Here is an 11,075-nt window from a genome sequence, read left to right as displayed (position 1 = left end):
GGAGGAGCGGGCATAATTTTGGACCGTTGTAACTCGACCTAGCCCCAATTTTGTTCCGGTACATCCAGTTTCCGGGGGAAGTTCCGAGATATTTACTGAAGGTATATAGTTTCAGGAATGAAGAAAGATCTCCAAGCTTACCAGATAGATTCTCTGCTGATTTGCACAAAGATTCCTTCAAATTTCGCCGGGGCTCTTCTCTCCGACACTGTCGCCTATTTCTGTGCCATGGAGCCCATACTGCTGCAGCGATATAGCAGATCCCGTACAAAAATACCCATTGGGTTTTCCAGTTAGTGCCTACCAGAGGGCGCTCACACAACGATAAACATGCGATGATTCAGCCTCCACGATGAGAGTCACAGGGACCTTCCCAAAACATCATAACAAAATACAACACTCAACAAAAAGAGGTGGAAATCACTTGGGGAGTCATATTCAACTCGCATTGTTACTAAAAGGAACCTTCATAAATCTGTTTGGTCACTTTCATTTAATTTTTGGCTTTTGATGCCGCTTCCGTGCCTTCCTGTATTATTGAATCTTTCCTGTCAGTTTTCTGGAGCCCTTGACCGCAGCCTGTTCACACGGTTTATTTGATCAGAATGTGTTGCTGGGTCAGAGACAGCTTATACACAATGAGTAGAGTGCACCAGGAAGTGACTGTGATCTTTAACACAAACCCCAAGTACAGAGTTCCCCCAGTGACGATCGAGCTCAGAATATTGCCTTAATGCTGGAATGTTTTCTGTCCCCATTAACAACCCGAGTTTACTGGCGATAATAAACAGGCCAGGATTTCATTCCCCTCACCCCCGTCTCTAAAAGTGCAGCCATCCCCCTGTCAGGACACTGACTCTCGTCCAGCTCGGGGTGTTTCTATTCAATGTCAGTAAGCTCTTCACCGACCAATCTCACAGAACCAGAGAGACACAAGGAAGTGAGGTGAGAGCATCCTGAGACAAGACACAAATTATTTAGAGTGGGGATTAGAACGGGTGTCTCCAAATCTCATTCTATGATGACCTGTTGGTGGGATCGGATCCTGCAGTTTGTTTTTTCGGCCGCTGCTGGAAACAGTTGTTGACAGTTTGATCCGAGGTGAATGTGGTTTCCTCTCGGTGTGTGTTTGAGCGGCTGACAGCGCCGCTGAACCTTGTAGCTACATCTGACCGAGATTCGATACAAACCCAACAGGCAGGATCTCCTATCCACAGCCCAAAGGCAGTTTTTGTACAGGGGTGAGACTACTTTCCATCACTGTGAGATTGAGAGCGCAGTAATACACGGCAGAATCAGTCAACTGTAGATCCGAGATGGTTAAACTGGTCAATTTATTCGAGGCCTGAAGCTTTGCAGAGAAACGGCTTTTAGCAAAATTTGCTTTATTTTCATTACCGCTCGAGACTTTCCACAATATAAACTCAGGTTGTGCGCCTGGGTGCTGTCGGTACCAGTATAAATAGTAGTAGTTCACTGTAGTATCATAGGTACAGATTAAAGTAATCGTTTCTCCTTCTGTCTTAACGTCGGAGGACAGCGGCTGAGTGACAGAATCTCCATGACTCAGATCTGAAAAAACATGTTCAAACAGAAAAAGTTCAGACCGAAGACTGTTGACACTTCCATTTTAAACCATGTTTTAAAAAAAAGATTAACCGTGTTTAGTCCACAATTACCTGTCAGGAATGATCCCCACACAAGCCAGATGCTGAGTAGCCGCATTGTCGCTGTCCGCTCTGTAAATGGGGAGTTGTATATTTGAAGACACCCGTTCTAAACCCCACCCGCAATAACCTGCAGTCGTGTCTCAGGATGTTCTCACCTCACTTCCGTGAAACCAGCAGATGGTGAGCTGGCTGTCAGTGAATGGAAACGCCCTGAACTGGGATTCAGTCAGTGGCCTCTTTGAGAAGAGATGTTGACAATTAAACCCATGTCTGAATATTGTAACTGTCAAACACAGGATTGGTCATGGATTTGGTGTAATTCCGGTCAATTCGTTCTCTATAATTCTTTTCGTCTTACTATCAGGACACAAGCAACAGTAACTCCAGTGAGATTTCGCTCGTGAACCACTTAACCAGTAATCTGCCTATGATTAAATATCTTCTGGAGTGATTTATCGATTTCTCATGTTAGAAAAATGATACCCGCTGCTACTGCGCAAGCAATTGAACAGACGTAAAAATAAACTCTTCTAATGTAAGCAGACTTTTGTTCACTGTCCCCTTCTATTTAGAAGGGTTAAATTCTATTTGGTTTGTAGTAGTCCTCGTTGTCTCTGTACTCATTTGTTTAATCAGCCATGACTCCCAGGTTTTGGACTTGCTATGAGTGGGAGTGACTGGAGAGCCGGGTTTGCGCTTTCCAGCAGGCTGTCTCTCATCTGTGCAAATGTACGGGGTCTAAGCTCAGAGAGCAGGTTCACAGCACACCAGGGGACGTGTAAAGCGAGTTCTCATTAACTGGGACTCAACACCTGCCGCCAGGAAAGACTTTCCATATAAATTTCACTCATAGTCGAAATCGTTACAATCAAAGACTTCAGAATCCAGACCTCAGGGCAGGTTTTTCATTCACATGTTCACATTATTTCCCCATTAGCTGCACGTTCTACTCACTTACTCTGCCCTCTGCTTAATATCAGCTTCCAATCCTTCTATATTCAGATGTTGTTGTGATTATTATACCTTCTCCAACCCATTAAGACAGGTTGATTATTCCAGTGTGTTTGGATCACTACTCGTGCTGCGATCAGTAAGAGGGATCCTGTGATCTGCCTCCTTCTGCTGGATATTCTGAGAAGTGTTCAGATGTCGATGGACAGAGTTTGAGAGATTGATCAGACAGTTCCTGTTGGTGGGAAGCTGCTGTGTGGCAGTTCTCAATTCATATTCCGAGTAGAAACAAAGCTTTTATATCATTAAAATAAAGACTGGAAGAAGGAGTGTTCAACGGTTCTGTGTGAATACTGGAAACAGGCGACAAAAAGAGACAAACTCGGCAAATAAATTGAAAGGCAAACGGTCAGCTTAAGCTCTTTTGCAACCGCATAAAACCAATCACATTCCTACCTCTCTTCAGTCCTAAAGAAGGGTCATTTTGGACTCTAAACGTTAACTCCACTTGTCTCTTTACTGAGTCAGTTGGACATACTGAGTTTTCCCAGAATTTTCTGGTTTTGTCAGTTAACGGTCTACAGATGCAGTTGTGAGTTCAATTGTGAACCAAAATCATAAAGTAATGTCGTTCTGCAAGCGGAGCTCAACAGTTCTTGTTGCGTTTTGTGTTTTATTGCACTTTTTGAAAGATACCTGGAACACTCGCACTGAGGTTGAATTATTGATTCACTTACCTGCATGAGACCGCCCTCTGCTGAACAGTAACTGGTACTGGCGCTGTAGGGTTTTGTCCGACATCCGCTGTATCTCGACAGCAGTGTGGGGACTCAAGGTACAGAAATACACCGCGGTCGGAGGTCAGGGCTTTACGAATCGTTAACTCGGTGATCTTAGCAGTTTTACTAAACCTAGAACAGAATCGGTCCGCAAAGTAGAATTTCCCGTTATCTATCCATCTACGGAGAGGGCGGACCGTGGAGGGTGCCTGGGATGTTGAGTACATCACAGCACATAGGAGTTAGAATAGCTTGGTTTGAAGATGCGGTTCAGGATGATATGACTTCCCTCTTCAACCGTCATTTCAGCAGCCGACTATTCTATTGTGTGTTGATGGCTCAATTCTGACATAAATATTATTAATAGTCAAGGTCTCATCATCAGCAACATCATCATAAATGCACTAATAATAACAGCTGGGTTACATCATTGAGGAGGAGAATAGACTTTAACTGGGAAATAAATACTTACTGGGAAATTATATAATAATAAGGAGCGGTACAGAATATTTCCGCATGGTGATCCTTCTCTCTGTAACTCTGCAATCCGCGAATTCATCTGCCAGAGCAGAAATACCGAGCCCCGCCGCACTGAACTGCTGAACCAAACAATGCCAAACAGGGAACAGTGGCAGAAATCTGTCCAATAACACAGGGCAGGCAAGGCGGGCCTCAGAGGCGGCAGCAAACGGAAGCTGTGGGCGGGGTTGGAGCAGGAAATGTCGACACACATCGAATCCATCTGTAAGGATCTGAATTCAAAAACAATGTCCCCTTCTAAAATCATATAATTGTGCCTCTCGATAAGAGCTGCTGAACTTTTCACATTCATTCCATATTGGCAGAGTGAACACAGGAGTGTCAGGATTAGTAAATTATTCGATAATGAAATAAATCTTCATTAGCAGCGTCGGATAATACTGGGGCAGAATCTATGGTCAGCTAGGCTAGAATAGACCTGAGCTGAAGTATAAACAAATATCAATGGTCTGAAATTTTTAATCCAAGGCCTGGCAGAAGGATATGTCGGAAATTATGGGTCACGGGTGGAGACAGAGGCTGAGAAAGAACACATCGACAGGGAAAGGCATCCAAGGAAAGGTGAGTTCAAGCACCATAGATCAATTCGTAATGTTCAATTTTATTAGATGTGGGAGTTAAAATCGCACATTGATATTACTGCCGAAGTGGTCATTGTTTGTTCTTGGAGGGAGTTGTGTTTTGTGGCAATTTTACGACGGTCCCTGTGACTCTCACCGTGAAGGCGGGATTATTGTTTCTGTTTATCAGCGTGAGAGCGCCCTCTTATGAGCACTAACTGGAACTGTCAGTGTTGGGGCTTTGTACGGAATCCGCAAGATCTCTGCAGCAGCGTGGGTTGCATGATGCAGAAATATATCGCGCTCTCAGAGATTAAAGTGTTGCCGATCATTAGCTCGGTAATGTTGGCAGTATTATTGAACGTTGCTGAAAAGCGATTAATGATGTCGGTGTGTCTGCATAGTTTCCATCTCAGGATACGAAGCATGTACTGTGGAGGCTGCCCGGGGTTCTGACTGTACCAGTACACATAAGGGATAGAATTGCTTGTTTTCAAGGTGCAGCCTAACGTGACATTACTTTCCTCTTCAACCGTTATTTCAGCAACCGGCAGTTCCACTGTGTCTTGGTGGCTCCATTCTTATATAAAACAATAGCATTAACAACAATCAGGATCAGCCTGATTGATTAACATAATCGGCATCAACACCATCACTATTATTGTAACAACAATAATATGTTACAATAATTAGAGGAAAATTTATTTTTTTTACTGGGAAGGAAATACTAAATGAGAAGTGACTTAACGATGAGGAGCGGAGAGAGACGGTTCCCCATGATAACTTCTGAGTCAGTAACTGCAGTGCGAGAAATCCTCTGTCGGAGCAGAAATACAGATCCCCGCCCCACTGCACTGCTGATCCAAACAATGACGGGGATAGCCAGTGACAGCAATCTCTCCAATAAAACAATCGGGTCAGAGTGAGAGTAGCAAACGGAAGCTATGGGCGGGGATACCTCACACTCAAAGTTGAGCGAAGTGTGCTGCACTCAGAACAGATGGAGCGGAAAGAGCGACGGTTGAATCTTTAAGGTCAATTACCATCCTGCACCTGCTCACTCTCCAGGGGACTGAGAACAAATAGATTGGGAGGGACATGAAGGAACTAGAATCATGGAATCTTAGAGCAAGGAAATTAGGTCATTCGTCCTATCATATCTATGTCTTATTGGAAAAGTTATCCAATTCATCTTTCAACCCCACATTTTCCACATAGGCCGGCAGTTTTTTTTTCTTTTTTCGAGTTATATATAATTTTCTTCTGGAAGTTACGAATGAATATTCTGCCATCCATTTAGACAGTGCACTTCAGGTTTGAACGAATGGCAGTGTACTAAGTGAATATAATCTTACCCTGTCTTTTTTCTCTTAAATTTAGGTACTGGGATTATCGAATTTTCTGCCAGTGGAAAAAGTTACACGCGATCTATTACATTAAGCCTCTTATAATTTTGAACCCTTCAATTAACTTTAATTCTTTGATATAACAAAAATATTACCAGTTTCCCTAGTCCGTTCAAATTGGAGGCCGTCATCCCTGGTACCTTTCTGGTGAATTACCTCCAATATCTTGACATTCTACGTAAATGTTGGTCCCCAGATCTATAAACAGCTAGTTATACACTTTGAACATTATTTAAATATTGCATAAATATCAACGAAAATAAGATTGATTCTGATCAGCTCCAATTTAGACTTCTGCAGAAAAAATATTTAACATTAGTGTTTTGATATGTAAATCAATAAAACCCAATCCAATCAACGGCCCCATTCTAAACCGGATGAAAACAGGATCCATCAGCAGAGGGCGCCAAATCCAAGCATGCTAATTAGAAAGTCACTTGTGACCAACGTCAAAACCAATAGGAATGGAATCCTGAGTGAGGTCACAATGGGCCTGTCGCCCTGCAGTGTGTGGGTGGAACAATGAGCTGAACAGAGCCCGGGTTCCCTCTCTCCTTCTCAATCTCTCCTCATTCCATTCACATTCACTGAGAGAGATTCAGGCAGGCATGTTTCTTATACTACTAGCGGCTGCCTGGGACAGTAAGTATTGAATTATGTTCATCAAAACAGGCTAGCAGATTGATGCAAATGGCTTACACTAGCAATTGACAGGATTAACGATCAGATGTGTACATTTATGAACAGCTTGGTTGTATACACTACTTGCTGTGCGTGGTGGTGGTAGAATTGGTTGAAACAGGGCCGCGACGTGAATGCTTCTACCTTGTGCCTGAACAGACTTAGGACTGGTGTAGGTCGTTCAAAGGTGTCACTAAGCAAATAGGGATATACAACCAGCCCGACAACTTGCGAATGTGGAACTGAGCCACAGACTATGTAACACCTCCTGCAATGCCTATTGCTAGAGGAACCCTGCACTGTTGCAGATCTTGCCGAATTCAACAACAAGGCGCAAAAATGGTCCAGTTCTGGCAGGGCCATGTATAGACTCTCCGTGGACGCGATAAAAAAAAAAGCTTGGTTCATGGGAATTTACACACACTCAGACAGATAGACACATGTTTAGATGGATCATGTTTAACCGCATACTCTTCAGTTCCTTTACTTTCACAGGCGGACTCTGTGCCGATCCAGTAAATCAGACGCCAGTGAAGTTAACTGTGTCAGAAAGTGGTTCGGTGCACTTAGATTGCGAATATGCAGACCAGGTTACATACAGTATGCAATGGTATCGGCAGAAACCAGCGCAGCCTCTCAGCTGGATAATTACCAAAGTAGTCGGGTCGAGGAAAGATAAAAGCTCAGGACGATACCTGGCGGCAGTTGAAAAGCCTGAAGAATCACAGAATCACAGTGCAGAAGAGGCCCTTCGGCCCATAGAGTTTGCACCAACACGTGAGAAACACCTGACCCACCTACCTAATCCTATTTACTAGCACTTGGCACATAGCCTTGAATGTTATGACGTGCCAAGTGCTCATCCAGGTACTTTTTAAAGGATATGAGGCAACCCGCCTCCACCACCCTCCCAGGCAGTGCATTCCAGACCGTCACCACCCTCTGGGTAAAAGGTTTTTCCTCACATACCCCCTAAACACCCTGCCCCTCACCTTATACTGATACCCACTTGTGACTGACCCTTCAACTAAGGGGAACTGCTGCCCCCTATCCACCCTGTCCATGCCTCTCATAATCTTGTACACCTCAATCAGGTCGCCCCTGGATCTTCTTTGCTCCAACGAAAAGAACCCAAGTCTATCCAACCTCTCTTCATAACTTACATGTTTCATCCCAGGCAACATCCTGGTGAATCTCCTCTGCCCTCGTCCAGTGCAATCAGATCCTTCCAATAATGTGGTGACCAGAACTGCACACAGTACTCCAGCTGTGGTCTCACCAAGGTTCTATACAACTCCAACATGGCCTCCCTACTTTTTTAATCTATGCCTCGATTGATAAAGGCAAGTGTCCCATATGCCTTTTTCACCACCCCACTAACATGCCCCTCTGCCTTCAGAGATCTAAGGACAGACACGCCAAAGTCCCTTTGTTCCTCAGAACTTCCTAGTGCCATGCCGTTCATTGAATACTTCCTTGTAAAATGACTCCTTCCAAAGTGTATCACCTCACAATTTTCAGGGTTAAATTCCATCTGCCACTTATCTGCCTATCTGAAGATCCCGTCTATATCTTCCTGCAGCCCAAGACACTCAACTCACTGTTAACCACCGGCCAATCTTTGTGTCATTCGCAAACTTACTAATCCTACCCCCCACATAGTCATCTATATCATTTATATAAATGACAAATAATAGGGGACCGAACACAGATCCATGTGGTACGCCATTGGACACTGGCTTCCAGTCACTAAAGCATCCTTCTGTCATCGCCCTCTGTCTCCTACAACTAAGCCAATTTTGAATCCACCTTATCAAATTACCCTGTATCCCATCTGCATTTGCTGTCTTTATAAGTCTCCCATGTGGGACCTTGACAAAGGCTTTGCTGAAATCCATATAAACTACATCAACTACACTACCCTCATCTACACACCTGGTCACCTCCTCAAAAAAATCAATCAAATTTGTTAGGCATGACCTCCCTCTGAAAAAGCCATGCTGACTATCACTGATCAAACCTTGCCTCTCCAAGTAGAGGTTGATACTCTCCTTCAGAACTTTCTCCAATAATTTCCTTACCACTGACGTGAGACTCCCTAGCCTGTCGTTCCCTGGCTTACCTCAATAGCCCTTCTTAAATAGCGGAACCACATTAGCTGTTCGCCAGTCCTCTGGCGCCTCATCCGTGGCCAGAGAGGAATCAAAAGACAGTCAGGTTATCTCAATATAAGCAGCCTGAGTCTGGAGGACGGGGCGGTCTATTACCTTGCAGCGAGGCACAGCCACACGTAAAAGCCAGGAACCCGTACAAAAACCACAGCGAGTTCGGCCAAGTGTTCTTGGTGGCTCAAACTGAGACTTTAGTTTGATTCCGGGTTCATAGAGAGCAAAAATGACAGATTTAAGTATGAAACATTAGGATTGCTGTCTTCACCTATGACCAAACCAGCAGAGGTCCGGTCTGGGAAATGTTGAGACTCATCTCCATGCCTCGAGTTATAGTGCCTGTTAGGGGGATGAATGTAAGGATTTATGGTAACGGAGAATTTATTGAAAGGGAATGAATTACTTAAAATCTCCAAGCAGCCAGTGCTACCAAGCACATTAACAGTTAAAGGTTACCAGGTGAGTCTTGCACAGCCTTAGGGCCTGCAAGCAACAGAAAGGCTTTGGGAAAAGAACTGATGTCAAGGGATGGCAATAACATAGATTAAGTGTGCTATTCAACAGATAGAGGAAGAACAGATGGTGTTAGTTTAGGTAGGAGGGAAGGCGGAAGGCTTGGGTGAAAAATAGGAGCATATGATGCATGTACCTGTTACCAGAGATGTCTGTTTAATGTAAACGTATATGTTGACGAGATCGGAATCTGGGAACTGTTCTTGTACATGACCAATAATGTGTAAATATGTTGAACACTTGTAATTTAGCAGAATACTATCTCAAGCTGCATTAGGATGGTTCTCTCCTTGCGATTGATCAAAAAAACGATCGTGACCTGTACCTGAGACTCATGTGGTTCGTTTGTCAAAGTGACCACAACAGTTTGGCTTAGTCGGCAGGATAAACGGATTGGACCCTTGGGATGGCTCTGCAAAGTGGGTGAGTATATTTCGTTTACCACCCGTTGTTAGTGCAGTAAGCATACCCGAGCATAGTCCGGCCGAGTATCAAAGAATTAGGAGTAGGACTGAGGACAGGACAGAGATAGGAGGTGCCTGGGTAGGAGAGGAAGCCGCCCAGCCGGGCTTGCGGTGCCGAAGCCGCGCAGGGAGGCCAGACCACTACCCGAAATAGGAGGCGGAGCCGTGCTGGCGTGTTACGGTTTGAAATAAACCCTAGCCAAAGCCTCGCAGGTAGGCCAGACACCAGTAAAATAAATGAAACCGCACACACCGCAAGTAACTAAGTTGTTCGGGCTGCGCGAACGTACCGCGCAGAGACAGGTGGGAATAAGAACAGAGTGCCGTCAGGGAAACAGAATAATGCTGTGGAACTCGACTGGGGAACCGCGGACTCCATTACGAGGTTCATAGCGGAACAACAGTCAAGATTAATCACAAAAATGCAGAAAGATGGGGTGGAAGCCACAGGGAACCCCCGGAGAACAAAAACAGTGATGGGTAGAAAAGAAAAAGGATAAGGAAAAGCAAGGAGTGATGGTTATTATTACCTTGTATAATTGATCTAATTTACAAAAGCTGCTTGTGCTGAAGAAAGAGAGAAAGAGAGAAAAGGGGGAGTGGTGGTTGGTGGGGGAGGGGGGTTGGGGGCGGGCTGGGGGAGGTGGGGGGTTGCCCCAAGGGAGTTAATAAGCACTGACAGGCAGGAGCAGGGGGAATGTGAGCTTTCGTCAGTTTGATGGTCTCTATAGGCAGAGCCTTCAAGATCCCTTTATTTCCCCCACTGCTATTTGAAGTTTCGTTTAGAATATGAGAGTTTTAAGTCGTTAAGTTAAAGACGCAGGAATATAAATACACACCTCTAAATGTATGTTTGTTTGTGTGCAAGGAAGCATTTGTATGTGAACTTTAACGTGTTTTCTTCCGTAAATTGTCATTGTCATTTAAGCACTTTAGGGTTGAAGGCCCCATGTTGGATTGAAGGAGAAGTATACTAAAACATTCCAGGCTTTTGGGTGTAAGTTTGAGTTGAGATTTCTGGCAACAAGGGTCGCATTTTGAAGGTATCATGAAGCTAGGCAGGGTCAGATGAACCAACCTTTGTACCACCCCCTTGCACACTAGTATCGCCAGCTTTCAAGCTGATTGGGATTGATACATACGAGTTACATTAACTCATATGAGTTAGTATTCTAAAATTCTGAGGGGAAAAATTACCTGAAGTTCAAGGGATTTTAGGAAAACCAAAAGGCATAAAGATACGGCCTAATTGGTTCCAATGGATAAAAAGGGGTTTCTTTTGAAGAGATGAATTAAATATGAAAGGAACTCTGCATCCCAACAGCACTGTTATTTGAAGTTGG

General features: G+C 44.3%; 1 gene segment (V, D, J or C); it reads right to left on the bottom strand.

Annotated features, from left to right (window-relative positions):
* Window positions 1-1,207: 1,207 nt before the first annotated feature.
* LOC144697757 (T cell receptor alpha variable 38-1-like) lies at window positions 1,208-3,422 on the bottom strand. The segment is given in 2 exon segments: window positions 1,208-1,572; window positions 3,359-3,422. Coding segments are annotated over 2 exon segments (429 nt in total).
* Between the last annotated feature and the right edge of the window lie 7,653 nt (window positions 3,423-11,075).

Source organism: Cetorhinus maximus, chromosome 23 (genome assembly GCF_964194155.1).
Source record: "Cetorhinus maximus chromosome 23, sCetMax3.hap1.1, whole genome shotgun sequence".
In the NCBI taxonomy this organism is placed as follows: domain Eukaryota; kingdom Metazoa; phylum Chordata; class Chondrichthyes; order Lamniformes; family Cetorhinidae; genus Cetorhinus; species Cetorhinus maximus.
This window is presented reverse-complemented; position numbering and strand designations above follow the sequence as displayed.